Source organism: Phaenicophaeus curvirostris, chromosome 12 (genome assembly GCF_032191515.1).
Source record: "Phaenicophaeus curvirostris isolate KB17595 chromosome 12, BPBGC_Pcur_1.0, whole genome shotgun sequence".
In the NCBI taxonomy this organism is placed as follows: Eukaryota; Metazoa; Chordata; class Aves; order Cuculiformes; family Cuculidae; genus Phaenicophaeus; species Phaenicophaeus curvirostris.
The window spans coordinates 601,394-629,104 of NC_091403.1; the positions used below are offsets into that span (position 1 = coordinate 601,394).

Sequence of the window (27,711 nt, forward strand, 5' to 3'; positions counted from 1 at the left end):
TCCTGTTACAATTTAAAGCCATTCTCCCTCATCCTATCCCTGCCCTCCCTGACCCAGAGCCCCTCCCCAGCTTTCCTGGAGTCCTTTTCAGCCCTGGATGCTGCTCTAAAGTCTTCTCCAGGCTGCACAGCCCCATCTCTCTCAGCCTGTCCCCGTACAGGAGATTCTCCAGCCCTCACACCATCCCCGCCGCCTCCTCTGGCCTCGCTCCCTCAGCCCCGGGCCCTCCCCGTGCTCAGGGCTCCCCTTCCCGCCCTCAGGGCCCGCGCGAGGGCGGGGCGCGCGCAGGCCACGCCTCCTGCGTGACGTCATTCCCAGCCGCCCTCAAGGTCGCTTCCGCGGCGCCGCGTCCCATCAGCCCCGGTAGCGCGCCGTGATCGTATAGTGGTTAGTACTCTGCGTTGTGGCCGCAGCAACCTCGGTTCGAATCCGAGTCACGGCACAAACCCACAGGGGCGACTCGTTTTGCTCCTCCCTGTCCCTTCGCTCCTACTTTACCTTCATGGATCTATTTGTTTGGGGCGTTCTGTTTATCTATCTATCAATGTCTTTACTTGATTTCGTTTTCCATTATTGTTTTACTTACTTTTCCTTTATAGCTTTTATGTTTAATTCTATTACTTTCTTTCTGTCTTATTTATTTTCTGCCATTTTGTTATTTTATTCTACTTGATTTTATACTTAATCCTTTTGGTTTATTAGAACCGAAGAACTACCAGAGACCTTTGACGCCGAGTCCAACCATCCCTGTCCACGACGGAGCCGTCCGCGAGCGCCTCACCTGCTGCCTGGACCCCCCAGGGCCCCAGCAGCCCCTGATCAGCCCCTGCCAGGCCCCAGCTCTTCTTTGGGTGAAGAACTTTCTCCCTGACCTCCAAAATCCCCCTGTCCTGGTGCAGCTGGAGCCCTTCCCTCTCATCGCATCATCCTCCGCTTGGTGAGGAGACCAGTGCCTGCCTCGCTCCGACCTCCTGCCGGGCAGCTCTAAAGGTAATGACAAAATATTAAACAAAGTGGAATGAAATAATAACATGAAATAAAAGGGTCATTGGGCCCTGGCAGAGGCTGCCCAGGGAGGGGGTTGAGTCACCTTCCCTGGAGGGGTTTAAGGGACGGGTGGACGAGGTGCTGAGGGACGTGGGTTAGTGTTTGATGGGAACGGTTGGACTCGATGATCCGGTGGGTCTCTTCCAACCTGGTGATTCTGTGATTCTATAATAAGGTAATAATGACATGAAATAAAGATACTGTAACAAAGAAAATAATACAATGCACAGAAATAAACGAAATTTAATACAGAAAACAATAATGAAAAATAAAACTAATTAAATCACTAGGTAGGTAATGAAGAAAGGGAAAGCCCCCAATAAATAAGTAAGAGCAACTAGACTCAGTCAGAGCAGGTGCGAGGAAAAGAGCTGCCCCTGAGGCGGTGCCGTGACTCGGATTCGAACCGAGGTTGCTGCGGCCACAACGCAGAGTACTAACCACTATACGATCACGGCGCGCTACCGGAGCTCTGGGCGAGCGCTGCGGCGCGGGCCCTTTAGAAGGCGGCGGGAGTGACGTCACGCAGGGGGCGTGGCCAGGCTGCGCGCTCCCGCCCCTCGTGCCGCACCTGCGCGTGGCCCCGTTGATCTCCGCGGGGTCTCCGCGGTCCCGCCCTGCGGCCTGTCCAGGCCGCTCCGGGCCCTTCCTTCCCTCCAGCTGCCCCCACAGCTCGGTGTCAGCATCCAGTCCCCTCAGGCTGCCCTCGGTCCCACCATCATCCCGCCCCGTGTCCCTGTCCCACACCCCAGCTCTGATCCCGGGGCTGTTTGTCAGAGAATCACAGAATCACCAGGTTGGAAGAGACCCCCAGGGTCATCAAGTCCAACCATTCCCATCAAACACTAACCCGTGTCCCTCAGCACCTCATCCACCCGTCCCTTAAACCCCTCCAGGGAAGGTGACTCAAACCCCTCCCTGGGCAGCCTCGGACACTGCCCAATCACCCTTTCCATGAACTGTTTCATCCTGCTGTCCAGCCTGACCCTCCCCTGGTGGAGCTTGAGGCCATTCCCTCTCGTCCTGTCCCCTGTCCCTTGGGAGAAGAGCCCAGGTCCCTCCTCTCCACAACCTCCTTTCAGGGAGTTGCAGAGAGCAATGAGGTCTCCCCTCAGCCTCCTCTTCTCCAGGCTAAACACCCCCAGCTCTCTCAGGGATAACGTTTCTCTCCAGCACAATCTAACAGCCCCAGGCTGGTACCTCCGGAGCCCACAAGAAACTGGGACTGGTGCTGGAATTCTGACCCAAAATATCACCTGGCTCAGCACGTGCAGCGGATCCTTCCCAGTGGAACACTCATCAATAGTTAATGACTGTTTGCATCACCGCTGTCACTGATTTCCACAGTGCCCAAGCATTAAAGGCTCCTTTCTTTTCACAGATGTGCAAAGAATCCCAAACACCTGCGATCAAAAGGGTTTCTTTGATGTCAAATATTTTTAGAGCAGCCCCGGTACGTGGAGGTGGCCCAGGTGGCTCAGCCCCTGCGCTGCGTCACTGCGAAGAGCCGGGGCACACGAGCCTCTGCTCCTGCCCGCACGGCCAGCTCGGCGCTCGGCATCGCGCGGACGCGCCCCGGTGGGTTTTGCTGACGTGGGGGGTGCTGGGAGAGGCAATGGTCTCCATGTCCCTGTACCACCTCCAGCCTTGTGTCTCTGCCACTGCTGATGGCTCCTAAACCTCCGAGTCATCCTGAGGCTTGGGACAAACCCTGCGCGCCTTCATTACCCCGTGAAGTAGTTGTTCTGCCAGCCTGAGCCCCTCATCCTGCTTGTATCCAAGCCAAAAGAGCTGAGACTGATGGAGGATGGCAGAACAGCCTTTTACATCTTCCCTCCGCCCATGCCCACCTCCTTCTTCCCTCAGCATCTGCTGTTCAATTGCACCGGGAGCTGATCTAAGCCGCTGGAACAGGCACTGCGGAGATAAACTCTGTGCTGATAAGGGCTAGTTGCCCGAACACAGCAGTGAGCGGGGAGGTGGCGAGTGGACACGGAGATAAGCAGCAGGGGCTCAGTTTCCTAATGAAACTGTGCCAGATTGTCAGGGGGCTCGTCCGTGGGATGGTGGAAGGGATGGTCCAGCTGCCCTAGGTGGCTGGGACCTTCCAGGATGTGTTCACACAGCGCGGAGAAAAAACAGGTGAGCTTGTGTGGGCACCTGCCTGCCGGGGGACCTGGTCCCTTCGGGCTCTCCCCGGCCCCCGGGCAGGATGGCTGCTCCAGGCAGGTTCTTCTCGCCCTGCTCCTTCTCCCCGTGGTTCTCTCCAAGCCCTCTGCTGCCTGTGTGTCACGTTCCCATGGCTTTTACAGGTGCCCGAGATGTCGAAAGGCTGGTGCAGCCAGGCAGCGAGCGCTGCGGGGCCCAGACGGTGCCACGCTGCGGCACAGCCATAAATCTTCCGGCTGGCACAGGGACAAGAGCAATCCATCACGCGCGGGCGCCTCGGCTGCTCTGCCCCTGCGCAGCCTCTCCCGCTGTTCCCTTGCTGGGGCAGCCCCTGGCCGCCTCTCCTCGTCTCCAGGAGGTGGGTGGGAGGCAGAGCGATTGCCACCGCCTCCTCTTTCTGTCTCTGATCCCTAAACCAGCCCCAGGAGCCGTGCTGGTGCCCGGGGCAGCGGGATGGATGCCAGGGCTGGGAGCACGTGCTCTGGGTTTTACCAGCGATGGAAACCTGCGCACTGGTGCAGGGCAGCACTGTCACCTCTGGCCACAAATCCAGCTTGGAATTTTGCTGAAATCCCACCGTCCTTCCCAAGGGAATCTGAGCAGCTCCACTGAGTGCCACCATCTAGGCCAATGTCCCATATTCCCATTTCCATGCAGGATGCAGGAGGAAGGATGGGTCAGGAAGGGTCCCGTGGAGTGGGATAATTTTGGAGGTGAAGGTTTTGGTGGGATTTGGGGGTGAGGAATGGCACGTTGGAGCTGAGAGACAGTTGTGAGCAGCCTGACACAGCTCTGTCCTCACCATCCACCGCCCCAGCCCATGAGACACACTCCAAGGACTAGAGGAGGAGGACTCAGGCGTTTCTTGACACGGATATCCTGCCATTCCCTCGAGAGGCTTTATGAGCTCACCCTGGCGCAGGAGGTCACTCTGGTTCTTCTAACACCCAAGCCTCCAAGGGCATTTCCCAGCACTGTAGGGCAGGCAAACTGTTTCCAACAGACTGATTTTCTGCTTTATTAATGTTGTGGAGTCCCCCTGCCTGGCTCCAGTGTTCAGAGATCAAGGAAAACTGTCCCTAAAATGTACAGAGCGGGGATTCACCGAGGCTGTCCCGTCCAGCCGCCCGGGAGCACAAAGCCCGGAGCCGCCTCCGGAGCCCTTTCTTTGTGCGTGCAGCATCCAGCTGGAGCTGGGATGTACAAAAAGCATCCCAGGGGAGCGCCAGCCACCCCGCAGCCAGGGAGAAATGCTGCTGCCACGCGTTCCGAGTGCCCAGCTTCGCTGCAGCTGCCAGCCCCAGCTCCCACCCGCCTTTGTCTGCGCCCGGAGCGGGAGCCTCCTCCTGCAGCGAGGATTTATAGCCTGCACGCAGCCACCTCCTCACCCGCTTTGTGATGCTGAGCGGGCAGAAAAGAGGCAGCCATACGCTGCCAGGCAGCCCACCAGCCCATCGCCTCTGCCTGGCGCTCCACTCCATATTCCCCTGCATTTTCTGCCTCCTCTTTCAGAGACACAGGGCTGTGTTGGTGGGAAAAGCCCTTTTTCCTCTCTGTGTGGAGGGGTCGGTCCCTGTTTTGCTCTTCTCTACTGATGGCTGGTGACAGCCCTATTAAGAGATGTTGAGGGGATGCCAGGGATGGTTCACAGCCCCTCAGCGATGGAAAACCAGGGTGTGAAGAGGGACTCGCTGTGTGAGCGTGGCCATCGCAGCTGGATTAATCGAACACACCATTAACACCTTCCTGGGGCATGGGGTCCCCTGCCAGCCCTGGCGCACAACCCTCCAGCTCTGATTGAGCTGCAAAAGCTCCAGCTCCTTCACTTGCTCTGCCTCGGATCGATGAGTGCAGGCACCTCCAATTAATTCCACTTTACCGCTCGCTATCGAGTTCAGCTCCACACTCTCCCGGCTGGTCCTGCGTCCTTTGTTCCTGCAGAGGAATCCAGGCACCTTAGTGTAGAATCGTGGAGTGGTTTGGGCTGGAAGGGACCTCACAGCCCATCCAGTCCCAGCCCTGCCACGGGCAGGGACACCTCCCACGGGATCAGGGGCTCCAAGCCCCATCCAACCTGGCCTTGAACCCCTCCAGGGATGGGGCAGCCACCCCTGCTCTGGGCAGCCTGGGCCAGGGCCTCCCCACCCTCACAGCAAAACATTTCTCCCTAAGATCTCACCTAGGACATTTCTGCATCAGCACTCGCTCATCGGATGCAGATCCAGGCTTTGTAAGCGCATTCAGGCCACTTGGACATGTGGAATATGCACAAAGTGTGTGCATTTACCCAGCAGAGGAAATTCTTGCAGACACTTTTTGCAGCTCCCCAACCGTTCTGTCCTGATAAATCACTCTTTAGCTGACAACATCACCCAACCGTGCTAATTGGCCAAAAGAGGAGATGACGACTCGCTGACCGACACCTGCCAGCTCTGAGCCAGACCCGTCAGTCGCTGCCTCAGCCGCGCCGAGCGCCTTTTGTGCCGCTGCTGCCAGCGCTGCCAGCCCCTCTGCGCATCCGTGACCCCGAGCATCACAGCCGCTCGCTGCTGCGATCCATTATTTCATTAGCACTTGACGAGGTGTGGAGAGCCGTGGGGAACTTCATTTCCCCCAGCCCCGGCGCAGCAGCCTGGACGCCGGCCAGCGAGGAGCTGGGTGACAGATCGGAGAGAAAAATTACTTCAGGGCTGACATGGAGCGGGAGAAACGCCTTCTCCATCAACAAACATCAGAGATGGGGATGTGGGGAGTTTCCAAACGTGATGGAAACCTCAGGATAGATGCTGGCTGTGTGGCAGGAGCTGTATTATATCACACAGATCTTATGGCCTCATCCAGCTGCCCGCTTTCACATTGTGCCCGGCTGGGGGACTCCTTCCCGGCTCCAGCTGCAGCACAAATTCAACCCCTTCGTTGCTGGGGGGGAGAGCAGGGAGGGACATCTGCATCCCTGGGGTTTTGTGTGCCCTTACCAACAGGCTTGACTCTGCAAGGACACAGCCAGTTGGGATTCCCTCTCCAGAGAGACCTTAGAGCAGCTTCCAGTGCTGAAAGAGGCTCCAGGAAAGCTGGGGAGGGGCTTTTGATCAAGGAGGTGAGGGGGATGGTTTTGAGCTGCAAGAGGGGAGATTGAGATGAGATCTTGGGGAGAAATGTTTAGCTGCGAGGGTGGGGAGGCCCTGGCCCAGGTTGCCCAGAGCAGGGGTGGCTGCCCCATCCCTGGAGGGGTTCAAGGCCAGGTTGGATGGGGCTTGGAGCCCCTGATCCAGTGGGAGGTGTCCCTGCCCATGGCAGGGGTGAGACTGGATGAGCTTGGAGGTTCCTTCCAACCCAAACTTGTCTGTGATTCCACAACTCTATGAAATGCAGGTGATCCCCCTCAGCTGAATCCCCCTCGGGTGCCTGCTGTCTCTTCCCAGGAAAGCCACAAGCTTGGAAAAAAAGAACTTCGCTTTAAGAGTGCTGTGTCAACTCTTTCCCAATCTGTTCCCTTAATCCATCTGGCCCCTAACGATGCCAGTTTCCTCCTCCTTATGCCAAGTTTTGTTCATTTGTAGCGAGCAGATGTGTCATTTATCAGTCTGTGGGTCTTCAGCCGCCTCATGGGAAGCATTTTTGCCATTTCCCAGTCTTCCCACCCCCTGCTGCACTCAGACCTCCGGAAAGGCTGGGGTGTCACCCAGCAAATGTGACATCCCCCCGCTCCCACGATGCCCAGGTGCTCCTGAGAAGGGCAGGGGCTGGAGTCACCACAGACACTCCTGTGGGGATGGCTTTATCCAAAGCTGTGGGAGAAGCACCTGGGGATTCCAGGGGCTGCACGCTTCCCTGCAAGCTGCTGGCGTCAGGGGGAGCAGCCAACCCCACGCCTGACGCAAGCGACACATTGGCGAGTGTCAAACGCTGCATCCAGCCCCCCCATCCCCAGCGGTGAATCATCTCCCAGCACCTTCAGAAGAACGTGCAGGAGCAGAGACCTTCTCCTCTGAGTCACCACAAGCTGCTGCCCGGGGGACGCTGGGCTGTGTCCGCGTGAAATGGGAAGGAAGGTTCCCCAGGGCCTTGTGGCCAGAGCAGCTCTGGCCCCAGGGAAGGTCCCGTGTCCTGATCCTGGACCAAGAGAGCTCCTGTCTCCAGCTGTGGGTGAGCACGAGGAGCGCTCAGGGGAGCTGGAGCAGCTCCTCACGCCTGGAGGACAGGTTGAGGATGCACACGGCTCTCCGCAGGGCTGGCAGGAGCCCGGAAGATGCTGCCTGGCTTCTTCTTCCTGGTGCAAGCTCCAGCCTGCTGGGAAGCGTTTACCCAGGCGAGCACTATTGCTGCCTTCAGGAGAGGAAGGGCCGGGCTGTAGCTCCAGCCCAGAGATGACAGAGAAGAGCTCCTGGCCCTCCACAGATGGAGAAGAGGGTAGGAGCAGAGCTCCCAGTGCTGAGGTCCCTGGGTCCTTGCAGAAGGCCTGTGGTCCACAGAATCATGGAATGGGTTGGAAGGGACCTTTTCAGGTCACCCAGTCCAACCCCTCCGCAGAAGCAGGGACATCTTCAACCAGACCAGGTTGCTCAGAGCCCCATCCAACCTGACCTTGCGAATGTTTCCAGGGATGGGGCCCCCACCACCTCCCTGGGCAAGCAGGGCCAGTGCCTCCCCACCGCACGGTGAAATGTTTCTTCTCGATATATCCAGCCTAGGAGCAAGCCAAAATTCACCTCTGTGCAGCCACCTCTCCCTCCTTCCCGGGGGCTGCGAGGGCTGCGCATCCCACCGGGAGGGAGCAGGCGCCATGTGGAGTCTGGCACGCGAGCGGAGCAGCGGGTGCTCCCCGTTCCTCTGCCGTCTGCCAGTCCCACCCCGCATCCCCTGCCCGAGCGCTGCTGCACCACAGCCATCGGTCACCGCCACCGCCGGGCATCGCGGCCACCGCTGGGCATCGCAGCCACTGTTGGACATTGCAGCCACCGCCACCACCGCTGGGCATCGCAGCCACCGCTGGGCATCGCGGCCACCACAGGGCATCGCGGCCACCGCTGGGCATCGCGGCCACCACAGGGCATCGCAGCCACTGCCGGGCATCGCTGCCAGGCTCCAGGCAGGAGGGTGGGAGCCGCTGGGGACCAGAGCAGCACCAGCTGCAGCGTGAGACGCAGATGGAGCTCGGCATTGGCGCTGCCACTGCAGAAATCTGTCACTGCCGCGTCCAACCACAAACTGCGGGGAAGGGACGGGTGCCGCTCGCGGCTCGTCACGACTGCAGAGCGAACATGAGCAGCTGAGCCTGTGCAGAGCCACACACGGGGTGAGGAGCTCGTCTGGTCTCCTTCAAAACTCCACAGGCACAAACAAGGCTCCGGCCCCAGCTCTGTTCTCACCCTGCTGCCCCTCTTGCTCCTGGGCGGTTTGGCGCAGGTTGGCGCAGGGGAAGCCGATTTCCCGGGGAAGCTCGGAGCTGAGGGCTCGGGTCGGCCCAGTTCTTCTCCTTTCTGCCCCCCAGGCTCGGGCAAGAAGGGGCTGCGAGTCAGAGCGCGGAGCCACGCGGGGCCGGGGGCCAGCCTGCCAAAAGGCCACAGAGGAGTTTGGAAGAGAAAGAGGGGGTGCAGGGGCCAGGGTGTCGCCGCATCGCCAGGGGGGAGTGGGGGGAGAGAAGTGGTGGGGCAGGACGGGATGGAGCGACCCCTGCACCCCTCCACAAGCCAGACCCCTCGGCCGCCTCTCAGGAGACGGCAGCGCATGTTTTCCAGGCCTGAGGAATTAACAAGAGCCACCGCCAACAGCCGCTGTGCCACAGCCTCCCTGGGTACTGGCAGCGGCTGGAATCACTCTCAGTCTCATCCCGCTTCCTTCCGAGCGCTGGGCAGACAGATTTATTGAGAACCTCTGTCTTTTCCACATTTTAATAGCGATCTCATCATCTCCGTCTGCTGCGAGACCTCCGACGCCGCCTGGGATCGATGGGACCCCTGGCATCTCCTCCTCCCGGTGCCCGCTGTGCCCTCCTTCCCCGCGCTGTGGGGTCCCCCGGCCTGGCTCTGGGTGCCGGGGTGCCCTCTCCCCGGGGGGAGGCTCCCTCGGTGTCCGGCTGGGCCTGGGAGGGTGGGCCTGGACGCACACGGGGCTCTCCCACCCTCAGGGGCTCCACGGGGCCGCGGCCGCCCCGCTGCCGGCCCCGGGCGCTGCTCTGGGCAGGACGGGGGGCACCGGGGACACCGACCGCTGCTCGGGGCCGGCGGGGGATGTGGGGCGGCCGGGGGGGCACCGGGAACCGCCCGGGGCCGGGGGGGGAGCCGGGGGGCAGCAGCAACGGGGCGGGGGGACCGGGGCGGGGGGGACTGTGGGGGCCGGTCCCGGGGCGGGGGGGGGGTCGGAGGGGGGGGTCGACTCCGGAGGAGGCGGGACTGGGGGGGGCGGGTCGGTGCTGGGGGGGGAGCCGGGGGGCAGCAGCAACGGGGCGGGGGGACCGGGGGCGGCGGTCCCGGTGCTGGGGGGGCGGTCGGTGCCGGGGGGGGGCCCGGAGGAGGCGGGGCTGGGGGGGCGGTCGGTGCCGGGGGGGGGGGGGGCCCGGAGGAGGCGGGGCTGGGGGGGGGCGGTCGGTGCTGGGGGCGGTCCCGGTGCCGGGGCGGGGGGGGGGCGGCCCCGGAGGAGGCGGGTCCGGGTCCGGGGGGCGGGCGGCCCCGGTGCGGCCGGCAGCCCCGGAGCGGAGCGGGCGCCCCCGATGCTGCTGGGCGGCGCGGGGGCCCCGCCGTGCGTGGGCTCCATGGCGCGGTGGCTCCGCGAGCACCTGGGTCTCCGCGGCCCGAAGCCCGCGCCGCCCGCGCCGCCCAAGCCCGATTACCGCGCGGGGCCCGCCCCCCCCGCGCCGCCGCCCGCCGCGCAGCCCGACATCCTGGCCGCCTACCGCCTGCAGAAGGACCGCGACTTCGAGACCCCTACGGGGCCCCCCCCGGCGCCCCCCCCGCCGCCGCCGCCGCCGCCGCCGAGCCCCGCTTCGTCTCGCCCAAGCACCGGCTCATCAAGGTGGAGGCGCCCGAGAAGGCGCCGCCCGCCGCCCCCACGCCCCCCGGCAGCCCCGCGCCGGGCCCCGCCGCCCCCGAGCCGCCCCCCGAGCCGCCGCACGAGGTGAGCGACCGCGGGACCCCGGGGGGGCCGGTCGGCGCGGGGCTCCCGGCGCCCGCGGCTCTGGCAGCCCGCCCCGGCGCCTCTTTGTCTGCCGCCTCCCGGGAGCGCGGCCCGCGGGGCCCCGGCGGCTCCGGGAGTCGGGATCCAGGCGGCACCGAGAGCCGCTGGGCTCCTAAACAGCCCCGGGAGTCGGGATCCAGGGGGCACCGGGAGCTGTTGGGCTCCAAAACGGCTCTGGGAGTCGGGATCCAGGTGGCAGCAGGAGCCGCTGGGCTCCAGGAACCAGGCTCCGGGAGGCACCAGGCTCCGGAATAACCCTGGGAGTTGGAATCCAGGTGGCAGCAGGAGGCACCGGGCTCCCAAATGGCACCTGGAGTTGGAATCCAGGTGGCACCGGCAGCCGCTGGGCTCCAGGAGCCGGGCACCGGGAGGCACCAGGCTCCCAAATGGCACCGGGAGTTGGGATCCCAGTGGCACCGGGAGCTGTTGGGCTCCCAAACAGCACTAGGAGTCAGGATCCAGGTGGCACCAGGAGCCGCTGGGCTCCGAAACGGCACCGGGAGTCGGAATCCAGGTGGCAGCGGGAGCCGCTGGGCTCCAGGAGGCAGGAGGCGCTGGCACGGGGCTGATCCCGTCGGTACCGGCGCAGGAGGCGCAGGGCAGGCGGGAGGGATAACGAGTTCCCGCAGGACCGGGCTTGCCCAGCGCATCCGACCGGGCGAGACCCGGATCCCACCCGCCGTCCTCGCATCGCGAAACCCGCTGGGAGGACCCGCGGCTGGTGGAGCTTGGAAAGTTGCTCCTAGGGAATAATTGCTTTTGGGGAATTTCCAGAGGGACTTGTCCAAAATCCCCTTTTGGATCCCGTCAGCCGGCCGCCGCGGGGCTGGCGGTGCCGAGGGGGCTGCGTGGTTGTTCCGTGGGGCGCGGGGTGTGGGGTCCGGGGACCGGGGGCGGGGGTGGTCGGGCTGGGCAGGAGGTGTGGGAAGCAGGGAATGCCGACAGGTACAGGCGGGGAGAAGCCGGGAAATGCAGAGAGGAGCCCAAAGCTGGCACACATCTGGGGAATCCCTGCACAAGGCCAGAAAGGACCTTTGGTGTTATCCAGGATCAGATTAGATCAAATTGTGGGGTGCCAGGACGAGGGGAATGACATTGTCAGGGTGTGCCGGAGCAGGGAAGGCAGCTGGAGCTCTGCAAGCAGAGGCGGTGGATGTGGCAGGGGGCTTGGGAGGAGGTGGTGGGTGCTGCTCCCTGCCTGCTGAGGGGACTAGGGCTCCGGAAAGCCCGTGTGTGTGGGCTGTGGATTGTGCTGATGCTCGAGATGAAGGGAGATCAGTTCCAGGCAGAGGCACGGCTGCTGGAGCAGAAAAGGCTTCTGGTAACGAGTGGCAGTGAAAAACACTATAATAAATTGTGCTGCCCTTGCAAGCGGGGAGTACGGGGCTGGACAGAAGTGGAAGGAGCAGCCGGCAGTTCCTCGTTGTGTGGCTTGGCCGAGGCCGTGTGGTTTGCGGTGCTGAGGTTAGAGGACCAACCGTGTTCCCTGGGTGCCCTGTGCTGCTGTCCTGCCTATTCTGGGGAACTGAAGGCACAGGAGCGTCTTGGCCGTGACATCCCTCCTGCCTGGGCCAGGTGATGCTTTGCTGTCGTAGCACACGTCATCTCGTCCTTCTGCCTCGTGGGGTGCAACATGTGGTGGGGATGCCCTTAGAGTCGACTCCGCAGCAGCTCCTGCTCCATGACAAGCGCAGTGGCAACCCACACGAGTCCTTCTCCATCTGCATGGTCTGGGCAGCCCTTTCCCTGCAGCAGCAGACAACGGACTGGCCTGTAACGACTCGTCTGAGGGAGGTGGATACCTGGAGATGTTTCCTCTGCCTTGTTTGGATTAGACATGGGGTGTGATGCCACCAAGGTGGAGCAGGAAGCTGAGTGCTGAGGGGTCTCCCTGCACGAGGGAGTGTGCATGAGGATGGGGTTGGGGGTCTGAAGTGGAGCACCTTTGCTGTGAGGACGGGCTGAGACAACTGGGGTTGTTCACCCTGGAGAAGGCTGTGGGGAGATCCTAGAGCAGCTTCCAGTACTGAAAGGGGCTCCAGGAAAGCTGGGGAGGGGCTTTTTCCAAGGGCCTGGAGTGATAGGATGAGGGGGAATAGCTTTAACTTGGAAGGGGAAAGATTTAGGTGAGACATTAGGAAGAAGTTCTCCACGATGAGGGTGGGGAGGCCCTGGCCCAGGCTGCCCAGAGCAGGGGTGGCTGCCCCATCCCTGGAGGGGTTCAAGGCCAGGTTGGATGGGGCTTGGAGCCCCTGATCCAGCGGGAGGTGTCCCTGCCCATGGCAGGGGGTGGGACTGTGAGATTCCTTCCAACCCAAACCATTCCAGGATTCTGTGACCTGTCCAGGACAGCCTTGTCTCGTGCCCACCAGGCCCGGTGGCCGGCGTTCCAGCTGGGAGCGCAGGGTCGGTGCCGCGGGCTGTGCAATGGCCAGCAGGAAGCTCCTGGGCGTGTGTCTTTCCTGCGAGAGCCTCCCTGGACTGAGTCATCCGTCTGCCCCACGGGCCCAGCCGTGGGCTCCCAGCCGACCCCTCGGGCACGGGACCCGCTCCTGCTTGGAAGGCCACGCTGCGTCTGCTTTGGGGTTTGGCTTCAGCACAAAAACCCAAGCTGGAAGGTGGGTAAAACTGGGGACGTTTTGCATGCGATAGAGAGAAGGAACCGAGTTTGGTTGTAATTCAGAGTGGCTCCAGCAGGAAAAACAGCAGCTCCCAGGGGAGATGCTTTGTCTCCAGGGCAAGAAACGTGTTTATAAAGTGAAGGGATCTCCTCTGGGGACCTCTCTGTAGAGCAGAGTGTCTCACTGCAGCACAAGGTGGGATGTTTGTTTGCAGGATGGGGTGAAGAGCCCAGCTCTGCCCCGGGATCTCGGTGTCTGAGCTGTGAACTCTCTTCGAGAGCCACTGTCTGTTGCCTTCCCCGCTCTTCTGTGAGAACCCAGTGGTGATCGCGGAATCACAGAAAGGTCTGGGTTGAAAGAGACTTCTACAGGTCATCTATTGCCCCCCTGCAGGAGCAGGTACTTTGCCTTGATTTTTCTCCTGTTTTCCTTTTTTCGGCATAAATAACAGTGAGAGCGGCCGGGGTACCGCAGCAGGGACCGGGACGTGTGTGGCCACAGCAGATCCTGACCAGGGCAGTGGAGTCCCCATCACTGGAGGGGCTCACAAAGCACGTGGCCGTGGCACTTGGGGACAGGCAAGGGGGGTGTGCGCCATGAGCTGAGGGGGCTTTTCCAACTTCAATGATTCTGTGGTTCTACAATCGAAGCACCCGTGTGGCCGAGTGCTGGTGGTTCCCAACTGCTCCACACCACCAGCTGTCTGGGTTCGGTGGTTTTGTGCATCAGGCGTGTGTTTTGCATCCGGATTATTCCAGGTCTGGCAAAGCCTGTGTGAGCAGGTGATGCCTCAGTCCCCGGGCATCCGAGCAGCGCTGGGGTCAGCGGCTCCCCCCGATATAGGAGCGTGGGAGTGCCTGGCTTCTGGCGCTATCAGGGTGGCTCTGGGGCTGGGAGGTGTCCTGCCTGCAGCCCCAGCCCCTTCCTGGCCCCGTGGCTGCCACAGGGCCCCGCGCGGCTCCAAGAGTCCAGCGCTTGGATTAGGAAGTGTCAGAGATGCAGTTTCCCAGGCAACCTCAATTCAGCCCCAGTGGAAGGGCATTAGCGTGCGATGGGGAATTGCGGGATCCCCGCTCTTTGCCCTCTGGGAGCCCTGCCTTGTGCCTGGTGCCCGCTGGAGCCTCCGACCTCGGGGCTCGGGTACCATTCCTGCTTCATCGAGCATCCCAAGGCTGCGATGCTCCTGGAGATGGTCAGGAGTTGCCTTCCCAGCTTTTCCATGGCTCTTTTCCATGTAAAAAAATGGACAGGTTGATGTTCTGAGCACCCTGTGGTGGGAAGGCTTTGCTCCTACAACAAGGTACCCACGAGAGAGCAGAGCAGTAAAGCCAGTGGGGCAAAATCCCACCAAATTTAGGGAACTCTGAGACTCTTGCCCCTGATCTGAGCCATTTGCGAACCACATCTTGCCTGCGTAGCGCCAGTCTGATTGCTGCTGGGTGCCTCTGCACCCCCTGTGAGCAAAAGACCCACCCTGAGGGATCTCGGCAGGGATCTGTTGGGATTCTCCACCCTCCAGATGTGGAGCTGGAGGCACCTGAGTGGGAACTACTCTGGAGCTTCCCCTGGGAAGCCAGACCCAAGCACGGAGGGAATACAGAGGGGGTTTTCTCCTGTACCAGTGCGTGCAGAGAAGCCTTGGCTGCTGTGCCGGTGGCCGGTCATGCCTGAAGCTGCTCCCAGTTTGCGGGGTGGGAGGGGGACGGTGCCAGACTGGTGCCAGCAGCGAGCTGGATCAATGTCCATCTAGGAAAATGCATCTAGGAAATGGGGTTTGGGGCAGGTTGGGCTCGGGGCAGGAGGAACGAGCAGGCAACCCCTTTCTCAGCCCAGGAAGGTCAGCAACCTGCATTTCGCAGCCCCACCGTGTGCTTGGAGCTGGGAGAGCTCTGGTGAGCACCGGGCATGGTGCTGCCTCACGTGTCGAGCCCGTGCGTGTCGGGGCACCTGCCTGCGTGCTCCTGCCGCCCTTGCGATGAGCCGATGCCGGCGTGGGGCTGTGCTCTGCAGAGGGCCTTGTGCTGGAGAAAAAGCCTCTTTGCAGCTTTTCCGAGGCGTGGGTGCATCCTATGGGATCTCCCGGCGGTTTGGAGCAGTGGGTGCTGCTCTGCCCTCGGGATCTCGCAGGCATTAGGACAGGCTGGGAGAGTTGGAGTTGTTCAGCATGGAGAAGGGAGACCTTAGAGCAGCTTCCAGTGCTGAAAGGGGCTCCAGGAAAGCTGGGGAGGGGCTCTGGATTGGGGAGGGCAGGGAGAGGATGAGGGGAAGGGTTTTGAGCTACAAGAAGGGAGATTGAGATGAGGTCTTAGGGAGAAATGTTTTGCTGTGAGGGTGGGGAGGCCCTGGCCCAGGCTGCCCAGAGCAGGGGTGGCTGCCCCATCCCTGGAGGGGTTCCAGGCCAGGCTGGATGGGGCTTGGAGCCCCTGATGCAGTGGGAGGTGTCCCTGCCCATGGCAGGGGACTGGGGCGAGCCTGGAGCTGGGTCGTTGATGGAGGAGATGGTGAGCTGGGCTGCGCTGAGGTGTTTACAGCTCTGGTTCCTGTTCCCCTTTCCTGCTGGGTTTAGAGCTCAAGGCCATTGTGGGGCTGTTTTGCACAGGAAGGAGGAAGAAGAGGTTTGGTTTGAGCTGATGGTGGGAGCTGCAGCAGAATGCGTCTCCAAGGCTGGCCGGGAGCAGAAGGAGCGCGGCGGGAGCACGGAGCCTGGCGCCGGCTGGGATTAGGGCAGCTGCCGTGCTGCACTCCGGCTGTTTGGTCTGTAGGAGCTCTGCGTATCCCGTGTTGTGGTGGCAACTTGTCAGACTCTCCAGGAGCCTGGGGTTTGTGTCCTGGTGGGCGAGCAGACCCTGGTAAAGGTGCTTGGGCGGTTTTGGGAGCAGGCTCTTGGGCTCGAGGCAGCATGTACAGCTCCTGGCTCCAGCATCACGCAATGGGTCTCGGGCCAAGAAGCTGCTGGGGTGCTGGAGCAGGAGAGCGACTCCAGCACGGGAGGGGACCAAGCCCCATATCCTACTGCAGGATTGTCTTTTTGTTAGGCAGGGCAACCCTGGAGCTTTTTGGGCCGTCTCCATGAAACGGGACTTGAGAGGCTTCTAGCCCTGCTTCCCAGTGACTTTATGGAGAGAAACGGAGCTGGGAAGGGTCTGGAGAACAGGGGTTTTAGGAGTGGCTGAGAGCCTGGGGCTGTTTAGCCTGGAGAAGGGAAGGTGAGGGGAGACCTCATGGCTCTCTGCAGCTCCTGGAAAGGAGGGTGGAGTGAGGTGGGTGCTGGGCTTTGCTCCCAAGTGATGGGTGGTAGGATGAGAGGAAATGGCCTCAAGTTGTGCCAGGGGAGGGGAGATTGGATAGTGGGAAGCATTCCTCTATGGAAAGAGTGGTGAAGCATGGGAAGGACAGGAGTGGAGTCCCCGTCCCTGCAGGGGTTCTCAAAGTGTGTGGCCATGGCACTTGGGGACAGGGGTCAGTTGGCACAGGGGGGGTTGGGCTGGGTGAGCTGAGGGCTTTTCCACCCTTGTTGATTCCATGAGGAGCCCTGTCTTCTGTCACTGGGGACGCGTGAGGGGATGCTGTGAGGCCTGGAGGGAGGGGAAACTGCAGGCTGTTTGAAGCCCTTTTGATAAGAAATGTCTTCACCCGAGCCCGCAGGAGCCCTGGCAAACAACCAGTGATTCCCAGCCGTGCCAGTGCCAGCTGGCTCCCCTGTGCTGGGATCCGTGCCCCTTCTCCGCTCCGGGCGAGGAGCTGTGGCCGCCTGCAGGGAGAGCATCTGTGCTCCGCAGGCGGACGGCGATGCCGGCGCCGCGGCGGGGCTGTGCCAGGGCGGCTGCGTGGGTGCTGGCAGCGCCGAGGCGATGGTAAGCGAGGAGGCCCGGCCGCCTTCTGCGCTCTTGGCTCCATCCCAGCTTTCGGGACAAAGGCTGGAGCGTTTCCGCAGCCGAGCGCCGGGTGCCTGAAAGCTGCTGGCTGCCAGCACCTGCTCGGTGGGGCTGCGGGATGGAGGTCCCAGCTGCTGCTCACGGAGCTTCAAAGGGCTCCAACCCATCCCTGCCCACCCCAAAAAGTCAGGGAGCACCCTAATCCTTCTCCCCTTCCCCTCTTCCAGCTGCCTGTCCTGGAGGACTACGCGGACCCCTTCGATGCGGCGCAGGTGGCTGGGAGCCAGGCAGGGCTGGAGAAAGTGACGGAGAATGATGGATACATGGAGCCGTATGAAGCCCAGAAGATGATGGCTGGTAAGGTGGAAGGCTCCGTGCAAAGGCCACTGGTCCCTGCTGTGTGGATTGAGTGGCCGCTGTACCCTGCTCTTTGCAGTCTGTGGCAGCGTCTGGGTGATGGCTCAGTGCTGCAGAGCCACTTCACAGGCAAATTTTCGCTGCTTTAGTCATAAGCGATGCCTCTGCCATAGCGAGAGCACTCACAAAGGGCACCTGAGCAGTACAGCATCTCCTGGCTGCACCCAGAGCAGTGGGACCAGCAGGGAGGGAGGGGATTCTGAGGGCTTTGAGGTCCCTTCCAACCCAAACCAATCCACGGTTCTGGGATATTTCTGCCCTAGGGACCGTGGTGCCTGCTGGCCAGGCTGAGCCCTGACATCTGATGGATGTGAGAGCTCTTTAATCCAGTTAGGCCTGGGCTGGAGCGTGCTGCTCTGCCACAGCAGCCAGGTCCCTGGTGGGTTGGTGATGGCTGGAAAGCAGGCGAGGGGAGAGCGCGCACCCCCGACGGCGTCACTCCTCCTGCTGCGCTGGCTTGTGTGCTCCCGGCTCTGGCTCTGCTTTGCAATTCTGTGGGTTTCCTGGAGCGAGTGGTTTCTGGAAAGCTTCTTGGGCTAGACCACTGCATTTCTTGGAAAAACCAGCCAGTGTGGAGAGCCTGACGGGAGGGCGTTCTATTAAACCAGCCATGCTGGGTGACCAGGGACGAAATGCTGCAGGGAGTCAGGCTCTGGGATGCTTTGTGCCCTCTGACTCCATTTTTCAGGGCTGCCAGAGACTGAGGATGTTGTCCTGAGGGGCAAGAAGGCATCTTGGTGCTGAGGATGGCTCAGGACCTCGCTCCTTGGCAGCTCCCAAGCTTCTAGCAAGTGCTTGCTGGAGATGTGGGGGGGTCTCTTCCGTCGCTGATGCTCCCTACGACGCGGTGCCCTTGGTGGAGTTAAGCCCTTCCATCCAGCAGGACTTTGGGGGCTGGGGCTGAGCCATGTCAGGCAAAAACCTTATGGGCTTTTCCTGCTTCTCCTGCCAGAGATCCGCCAGAAGGGCTTACGGGAGGCTCCCGCGCGGCCGCTGCACCTCTACGACACCCCCTACGAGCCTGTGCTCGGCGGGCTGGACGTGGATGCTGAGCGCCCGGCGTGCTCCAGGCCGAGGGAGTCCCGGCTGCCCGAGGATGATGAGCGGCCGCCGGAGGAGTACGACCAGCCCTGGGAGTGGAAGAAGGAGCGGATCTCCAAAGCCTTTGCAGGTGAGGGATGGGAGCAGCTACCAGGGTTGGATAAGAGCTGTAAAGCAACCAACGCTGCGTTGTGTTTCACAGGAAGCTGGCTCCTTGGGGTTTTGGTGGCTTTTGGGGGTCAGCAGTGTTGGCCTCTGTGTTTCCATGGCTTGGGAAGCACTTGAGCACTTGCAGATGCTCTTTGTCCTCAGCACGGAGACCGGCTGGGTGAATCCTGGATGGAGCCACCTTGGCAGCCTCTCCAGCGCCCATTTCTCCTTGCCTCTTCCCTCCTCTGGTGTAAATTAAACCCCCCCCGCCTCAAACTGGAGGGAAGAAGCTCAGCCCTGAGCTGGAGCAGCTCCTTCTCCCTTGGAGCAGGAGGAGAGCTCAGCGCTCCTGCAGGAGCCTTTGGCCCGGCCATCGTCCAGCCCCTGACCTATTTATCCATGCTGCGGGATCGATTGTGTTTGGGTTTGTTAATGAGGAAATCCATGCTGCGCATTAGCGCCGGTGCTGGCTGATTGCCATGCTCTTATCTAGGATGCATTTTAATTGCGTGGCTGCGCAAGGCACTCAAGCCGGCAGTTGTCAGTGCTGAGCGGGGATGCTGCCACAGAGAGGAATGGAGATTGGAGCTTGGGAATGCTTCAGCATTTGGGTTTGGGCTGGAGATGCGTGTGCTGCGCTCAACAACCCGGCGTCTACTTATACTTGGGGTTGCACTCGCGCCTCTGGGGCTTGACCAGGCATGAGGCTGGTGCCCCTGGTGCTGAGGATTCAGCTTGTTGGGCTCTGTCATGAAATGTGTCGTGTTGTCTGTGCGCCATGAGCCACCTTGCTCTATGCCCCTGGTCGAGGTGGCTTCTTCCCAGGTCTGGCTCGCACGTGGATGCTCCCCAGGGCGCTTCAGGCTGGCTCCAAGTCCCGAGGGAGTCGGGTTGCTGTGCCCTGGGCTGCATCAGGACCTGCTGCCTGTTTTCTCCCAGAGCCAGAGCAGGTCCTGCTCTGGCCTGCAGGGTGTTTCTCCTCTCCTGCAACGCCAGGATCTCTCTACTAGTCCTTTCCTGCTTTGGGAGGCCTGTGAGACCCCTGCGGATGGGCGCGTGGTACCGGCACGAGGCAGCAATCCCGGGGTGGCCGAGGAATGGCTGAGACGTGATGGGTGTGTGGGGACGGACGGCAATGGGACACTCCATCCCTCGACAGATGCCCACGTGGGATGGGGGTGATCGCAGGCTCCCCCTAACCCCAGCGAGACTCAGCTGCAAAAGCTGATGGAGCAGTGGGTCTCGTGATGATGGGTGGGATGAGTTGGCTGAGCCACCCTAGGGTTCCTGGGAATTTAACCCCTGCAACTGTTCTCCTTCTCTGTGGGCCTGGTGTGGCTGGTGTTTTTTTCTAAGCCTTTTCTTTCTGTCTTTCTCTTTCTCTGTCTTTCCCACCTCCATCCCTGCATCCAGTTGAGATCAAGGTCATTAAAGACCTGCCGTGGCCCCCGCCGGTGGGACAGCTGGACAGCGGTGACAGCCCCCCCGACGGTGAGGCGGGTGCCCCCGTCCCTCCGCCGCACGGCCAGCCCGGCTACGAAGACACCAACGGTGGGTCTTGCGTGACAGCGGGTGCCCTGCTGGCCCTGCCCCTGCCTGGCTGCCCTGCTGGCACCACGGTGCTGCGATGCCCCGGAGCTTGCCCAGCCCTGCGGGTGTGCCACGCGGCGCCCTCCTCCCCTTCTCCGGGGGCGTTCAAGGCCCGCCTGGATGGGGCTCTGAGCACCCTGATCCAGTGGGAGGTGTCCCTGCCCACGGCAGGGATCTGAGTGGGCTTCAGGTCCCTTCCAGCCCAAGCCTTTCTATACTTCTATGATTATCCTCCTCTGGCTCCTCCTGGCCTAATCTGTCGTCCTGTGCTGGACACAAGAGGCTTGTCTTCACCTCTTCTGCATCTTTTCTCACTCCACAACCCCTCTTTGCACGCAGCAGTCGTTTCACCTGGGGATTATTCTGTGGCAGAGTCATTACCTTCTCTTTCATTTTCTCCGCCTCCGAATTCCCAGTGTTTGGCTTCTGTTCTGGTCGTGACAACCACTCAGAGCCTTCATCTGATGTTTTTTTGCAGCTCTGAATACCCAGGTCCCTTGCAGGTGTGGTGGCAGCCAATTCCGATCCCGCCACTGGAGCTGGGGTTGGTTTTTCCCTGTTGTTTAGCACCGCTCATTCTCCTCTGCTGTTTTATTACTGTGCTGCTCAGCGACAGGAGGTCCCTCTGGATTCTCCGCTCTTGTTTTCACTATCCTGAGCAGCTAATTCTGCCGGGTGTGCTTTGTCATCTCAGGTTGTGAAGCCTTTTTGTCTGTGTTGAGCAGCAGAGCCCCTGTGTGAATCCCCCCCGGACTCCACTGGCGGCCTCGCTTATGAAAGCCAAGTGCTGCTGCTTCTCTTTTAACCCATTATTCATATTTCAAGAGCCGTGCGCTGTGGTGGAGCAGGGCTTTGCAGAAAGTGTTCTGTGGGGGGGGTTGCTGAAAGCCACCCAGGCTGTCAGGGTCGGGTTGCTGCTCTTGGGACTATCTGCCAGAGGTGATGTTTCCTCTGCGTCCCGACTTGCTGTGCCAGCCCGTGCATCACTAGCGCTGCTCCCGCTCGCCTCCAGGTGCAGATGGATAATTCCCTCATCTGCAGTTATCCACATCCCACAAACCCCCATCCTTCGGCTTCTGCTGCCTCCCAGCTGGGTCTGAGTGTGAGGTTGTGGTGGGTTCCCTAGGGGCATCCCAGGCGATGCGGCTGCTCTGCCCCGAATCCCTCAGGATGCTGCAGGCTCTGATCCGAGGGCTGGAGCACCTCTCGTAGGAGGACAGGCTGGGAGAGTTGGGATTGTTCAGGCTGGGTAAGAGAAGGCTCCAGGGAGACCTTAGAGCAGCTTCCAGTGCTGAAAGGGGCTCCAGGAAAGCTGGGGAGGTGCTCTGGATCAGGGAGTGCGGGAACAGGAAGAGGGGAATGGTTTTCAGCTGCAAGAAGGGAGATTGAGATGAGATCTTGGGGAGAAATGTTTTGCTGTGAGGGTGGGGAGGCCCTGGCCCAGGTTGCCCAGAGCAGGGGTGGCTGCCCCATCCCTGGAGGGGTTCAAGGCCAGGTTGGATGGGGCTTGGAGCCCCTGATCCAGTGGGAGGTGTCCTAGGGCAGGGGTGGGACTGGATGGGCTTGGAGGTCCCTTCCAGACCAAACTATTCTGTGATTTTATGATTCTATGATCCTAAAAAAGAAAAGAGAGAGAAAGCTCCCGATCCTCTTCATACAAGGCTTGCAGCCTCTTCTCTTCCCCACCATTATCATTCCCGCGGTCGCCCTCCTGACAAACACATCACTTTGTCATTTTTCCTGGTTTTAGCATCACGGAGTCTCTTTTTTTCTGCCTTGCTTTGTTGTGTGAAGTTTATCTTGCTGGAGTTTTGTCTCATTTTCTCCTCCCCTGTCTGGGGGTGACTCAAACTCCTTGAAGGATGGCTTCTTATTCCTAGGGGCTCGTTTTTAATATCCTGTTTAATCATGCAGATGCCTCTGCCTGCCTCCAACAGGCGTGATGCATCTCTCGGATCCTGTAACGTGATGACTTTGTGCTGCCAGCGAACACCTCGGTGTTTGATCTCCTGCCTTTTGAGTGATGGCCTCAATTTTTGAAGGTGATGAGTTGAAATGGAAGCCTGGATGTTGTGCACAAGGGAAAGCCTGGCTGCTGCAGAGGCAGGGCTTGGCAAACCTCAACGCTAGGCACCTCCTCCCAGAGCTGCTTCTTGGGCTTAAGCCGGAGTGGTTTGGGTTTTGTTTGGCTGCCTTCCTCCCCTCTTAGGAGAGCAGCTGAGGGCCCTGGGGCTGTTTAGCCTGGAGAAGAGGAGGTGAGGGAAGACCTCATCGCTCTCTGCAGCTCCTGGGAAGGAGGTGTTAGAGAGGTGGGTGCTGGGCTCTGCTCCCAAGTGACAGGTTATATGATGAGAGGAATCAGCTCCAAGTTGTGCTGGGGCAGGTTTGGATTGGACATTGTGAAACATTTCTTCACGGAAAGGGTCCTCGGGCACTGGCAGAGGCTGCCCTGGGAGGAGGTTGAGCCCCATCCCTGGAGGGGTTTGAAACATGGGTAGATGAGTTGCTCAGGGATGGTTCAGTAGTGGACAGGTATGATTGGACTCTATCTCGAAGGTACTTTTCAACTGAGTGACTCTAAGTTTCTCCATGTTGCAGACCTGCTTGCCTGCACAGGGCCTGGAGAAGGTTCCCTTGGATAGGATATCCCCTAGAGGATCCCCTGCTAGGGAGAAAACCCTCCCTCTTGGGGTATTTTCTGCCTCTGCCCCACAGCAGCATGACCTCGGCATCGCTCTGCTGCTGGGGGTGGGGAGGGATGATGGAACGTCCTGCCCTGGCGTCTGGGGATGGGGCAGAGCCAGGAGCAGCCTCCGGCGTGGAGAAGTTGCCGAGCTGGAGACATCCAGCTCATCCTAGTGTCTCTGGGAGCCGCGGGACGCGGGTGACTCTGCGGCATCAGCCAGCGGCAGCCTGGTGTCACGGCAGCCCTGCCGATCGATAAGCAATTTGTGCGAGGGGGCTGGCGCGGCAGGGGCAATGATGGACTCGCGGGAGGAGGAAGAAACAATATTGTTAATGCTGAAATCCGCCCGCACAGAAATAACAGCCGGCAGGAGGCTGGGTCCCTGGGGAACGGCTCGGTCAACTCCCTGCCGCTCGCCGGCCGGCACACGCCAGGGTCAGGGGCTCATGAACCCCTCCAGGGACGGGGCAGCCTGCGCCAGGGCCTCCCCATCCTCACAGCAAAACATTTCTCCCTAAGATCTCATCTCAATCTTGCACCTCAAAACCATTCCCCCTCGCCCTATCCCAGGACTCCCTGATCCAGAGCCCCTCTCCAGCTTTTCTGGAGCTCCTTTCAGCATTGGAAGCTGCTCTAAGGTCTCCCTGGAGCCTTCTCTTCTCCAGGCTGGGCAACCCGAACTCTCTCAGACTCTCTGAGAAATGTGTCCATCATTTCCAGACTGGCTTCTCCCTTTTGCTTCATTTCCCCCTTCATCTTTTTTTTTTCTTTTTTTTCAATTAAATTTAATTTTCCCTTTTTTTTCTGGAGATTTTAGATGCTCTCCTCGTTGCTTCTCTGTGCTGCAGCCACTCAGTCTCTGGTTGCATTAATAAAACCTCTCTGAGCTTTTGAAACCTTCCTGGCAAGTGGTGGGGTCCCAACCTCATCTCTCCTGAGCCACCGCGGCAAATAGTGGTCCAAGAGTTCCTGGGCAGCACAAAGGGACCCAGCATGATGGGATGTGGCTCTGGTTCTTTCTGTGAGGCGGGAAAGGCTGGGAGCTTTGTCTGCCTGTCCCGGTCACCAGCTGTGACTTGTTTCTGTCCGGCAGGTCCATCGGAGGGGCTGGGCTACGGCCGCACCTCACCCTGCAGGGAGGAGAAGGCCAGGGCAGCCCTCAGGCACGGCTCCAGCAGCCTCAAGAGCACCAAGACGCTGATGGCCGAGCCTGCGCCTTTCGTGGGCGAGAGGATCGACCCTGCCCTGCCCCTGGAGAGCCAGTGGTGAGTCCTGCAGCCCTGAGCGCCCCAGCATCCCTGTGGCTGTGCCACCAGCAGCCCTGGGGCGGTCTGGCTTCTTCCCTTCTTCCATCTTCGTGGTGTCCCTGTGTGCCCTCTGCATCCCCCAGAGGGATCCCTGCCCTTGTCCCCAGTCCCAGTGGTGCCACCTGCATCCCCCAGCTCAGGCGCCGCTGCTGCCCCTGGGGAGATGCTGGGGAGCTGGCATCGCTGCTGCCCCAGGACACAGTCCTGCCCGGGGTGCCCAGCTGGTCCCTCTCCCTCCTGCAGCTGGTACCACGGAGCCATCAGCCGGACGGACGCGGAGACGCTGCTGCGGCTCTGCAAGGAGGCCAGCTACCTGGTGCGCAACAGCGAGACCAGCAAGAACGACTTCTCTCTCTCCCTGAAGTGAGTGAGCTGGGATGGGGCTGGGGGCGGTGGACCCACGGGTGACCCCACGCAGATGGCACGAGAACGGGGTGCTGATGGGGTGATGCTGAAATGACCATGGGGTGGTCAGAAACAGCTGGAATATGGAGGCTGTGCTTCCCTGTGGTGTGGCACAGGCTTCTGGTTTGACGTCTGGCCAAAGCATCCCATGGGAAGACTTGGAGATTTGGAGGCATTTTCTCTGTAGTTCTGCTTGTGATGGATTTTGAAGCAGCATCCTCTGCTGGTTGAGGAGTCGTATTGGAGGTGTTGAGAGGTCCTCCGCCACCACCTGTGGGTGGCATTGATGTTGGAGAGCCTGGGAGCCAGCACTGGGGTTGCTGACAGGGCTTCCTTCCTTTCCATCACCTCCCTGCCTGTCAGTCACACATTGCGTTGTTTTTTTCCTTACTTCTTACCACCCATTGTGGCAAAAATGCCCAAGTCCTCTTCCCAAACGGCACGTGTGGTGGGGATGTGGCCTCGCAGCACTGTGCCACCTCCCCAGAGGAGACCACAGCCCATCCTGGAGCTGCTCAGGCATTGCCTGCCCGCTGGCTGAGCCTGCAGGGAGCCTCCAGTCTTGAGAGCATCATTTTTACTCCATTGCCTTTTTCCATGGAGCCTTTTCAAGACGAATCCCTTGGGATGCTTTTTGAGTCACTGGAAGCCAGCTGCTCGCATGTATCTCTCTTTTTCTGGCAGCGCAGCGAGGAGATGGGTCTGAAAGGGAGCTGGGGCACTGACCTACTGCCCTTTTGTGCTGCTTTGAGGGCAAATACACACGAGCAGAGCGGAGCAGCAGCTGTACTGATCGCTGTATCCATTGCAGGGTGGGTGGCCGGCAGGGTTTAACCCTGCCCTGTCAGTCCCTGCTTCTCCAGGCTCCGCAGTGCTGCACTGCCATTGCCTCAAACACTTGGAAAATGAATCCTTTTTGGCTTGTGCCTCCATGAGAGGGGCTGAGGTCACACTGGAAAGGTTCGGCTGCTTCTTCATTTCTAGAAGGGGCTCAGCAGGAGCAGCACCGGCCCCTTGTCCTTGTCCCATCCCTGCTGTGGGGTTTGCAGCTCTCCTGGCTCCAGTCCCGGTCTCCATCGCATCCCTGAGCTTGTGTCAAAGAGCTGCGGAGCCATGTGGGCAAACCACACCAGGGTCACCTCTCCGTGGAGCTGTGTGGCAGCGTTCGGGCTCGGGGCCAGCACCGATGTCACACTGGGCTCCTGTGTGTCCCCTGCCAGCACCAGGCAGGGCTGGCTCTGCCTGCAGGGAAGGAGCAGCGCTGCGGGCAGCTCCGCGTCCTGGTGGTGTGACCATGTGTGCAGGATAAACCCGTGCACCTTCACAGAGTCCCTGCGTGGTGCAGCCCTTCCCTGCGCCCGGGATGCAGGATGTGGCCAGCTATCGCTTTTCGCAGGGTCTGCAGCTCCCCCCCTGCCCTCCCCCTCGCCTCTGGCTCTAAATGGAATTGCAAACCCATTCTGCTAATGCAGCCGCCCTGTCCATTACGGCCACTGTCTTCAGCCGGGGGGATGGGACCGGGCTGAGCCGCTCAGCATTGCTGATGAGGTCCTGTCTGCTTTTAAGTCATCAATATTTTGCCGTAATGTGCATTCCAGACGCTGCAGACAGGCTGTGGCTCTCCTCAGAGACACAAATTAATAGCAACAGGGCCATTAGCCCGTCACTTGGAATCAGCGCTGGTGGCAGGATCTGCCTGCGCAGCCTCGCGTGGCTCCGTGCCCGTGCTGTGCCGGGAAATGGCCTCACTACGCTGAGCAAGTTTTATGGAGCCTGCAGTGCTGGTGAGGGGGGAAGGAGAAAATCCTGCTTAGCCGCAGGATAATCACAGAATTGCGGAATGGTTTGGGGCAGAAGGGATTTAAAGCCTATCCAGTCCCACCCCCTGCCGTGGGCAGGGACACCTCCCACTGGATCCGGTTGCTGCAACCCCCATCCAGCCTGGTCTGAATGCCTCGAGGGTGTTTGCACATCCGTGAACGTAAATTTTGGATTGTTCCACAGAGACATCACTATAAATAAGAGTCATTTAACCGGTTGTAATACATCCCAGCTTGTACTGAATGAAGGACCCTCTCCGGAGGGTGCTGGGATCCGTTTAATACCTGGGAACATCTGCAATTCTTTGGATGGAACAGCTAAATAATTTTTTATTTTGAGCCACCTAGCATGAGGAAAACCACTTTATGATGGGATGTGTAGGAAAAGCCATGGGGATGGTGCGGGCAAGGCTGTGGCTGGGCCAGGAGCCACCAGCATCCCTCCCAGCCACAGGGCTGCCTCTTCTGGGGTGCTGGGAGCTGTCGGGAGGCTGGGATCAGCTGCCCCCCCTAACCCCGTCTCCATCTCTCCTTGCAGGAGCAGCCAGGGCTTCATGCACATGAAACTGTCGCGGACGCAGGAGAACAAGTACGTGCTGGGTCAGCACAGCCCGCCCTTCGACAGCGTGCCGGAGATCATCCATCACTACGCCAGCCGCAAGCTGCCCATCAAGGGCGCCGAGCACATGTCCTTGCTCTACCCGGTGGCCATCCGTACCCTATAGTCCTCGCTCCCGACGCTGGGTGCACTCGGAACTGGCCGCCGTGCCGAGGATGGAGCTCCGGCAGCCCAGAGCGGCTCGCTGGGCACGGCCGGTGCTGTCAGGGATTGCTGCAGCCGGACCCCTCGACCGGCTCTCTCGGGGGGCTCCCGCACCCTACGTTGCCCGCTGGGCCCCCCGTGCGAGGAGCTGAGCGGGGATTGCGGCTGCTCACTGCCCTCACCCGTCTCCGGGCAGAGGGCAGGACACAGGACTGGAGCTGGGACCACGGAGGGGCCGGGGATGGGGGGAGATGGGCTGGAAAAAGGGGATAAATCTTCTGTTACCAGGCCTGAGGTGCCTCCCCGGGGCTGCCCATGGGAGAGGCGATGGCTTTGCCCGCGGGGCTGGGCTAGTGGTGGCCCCAGGCACTCGATACTCACTGCCATCTTTTGCCAAATGTAAATAGCGACCGGCCTGGGGCGCGGGCAGCACCGCTGCCTAATAAAGCCGTGCCTGGTCGCCTCCGGCTCCGTGGGGACCGCGTGGCCGTGTCCCACCCCCTCGAGTGGGGGAGCGGTTGGTGGAACGGTGGGGAGGATGATTTTCTGACACAAAAGTTTGGAGCAAATGGGTTTTTCCTTCGCTCTTACATACCCTGAGTATGCCTAAGTGGTCCAGCTGATGCACGAAGGACAAGGGACACCTG

At 60.7% G+C, this 27,711-nt stretch overlaps 1 protein-coding gene and 2 non-coding genes across 3 annotated transcripts; 2 read left to right on the forward strand and 1 right to left on the reverse strand.

Moving 5' to 3' along the window:
• Positions 1-370: 370 nt before the first annotated feature.
• On the forward strand, positions 371-442 carry TRNAH-GUG (transfer RNA histidin (anticodon GUG)). Its single transcript has one exon. It is a non-coding gene; the product is annotated as a tRNA-His (tRNA).
• A 991-nt stretch (positions 443-1,433) lies between these two features.
• TRNAH-GUG (transfer RNA histidin (anticodon GUG)) lies at positions 1,434-1,505 on the reverse strand. Its single transcript has one exon. It is a non-coding gene; the product is annotated as a tRNA-His (tRNA).
• Positions 1,506-9,877: 8,372 nt separating this feature from the next.
• LOC138725507 (SH2 domain-containing adapter protein F-like) lies at positions 9,878-27,113 on the forward strand. Its single transcript, XM_069866492.1, is given in 8 exon segments — positions 9,878-10,162; positions 10,165-10,329; positions 17,113-17,242; positions 18,255-18,473; positions 19,907-20,044; positions 23,863-24,034; positions 24,320-24,439; positions 26,840-27,113. Coding segments are annotated over 8 exon segments (1,368 nt in total). The 5' UTR covers positions 9,878-9,925; the 3' UTR covers positions 27,027-27,113.
• The last annotated feature ends 598 nt before the right edge of the window (positions 27,114-27,711 follow it).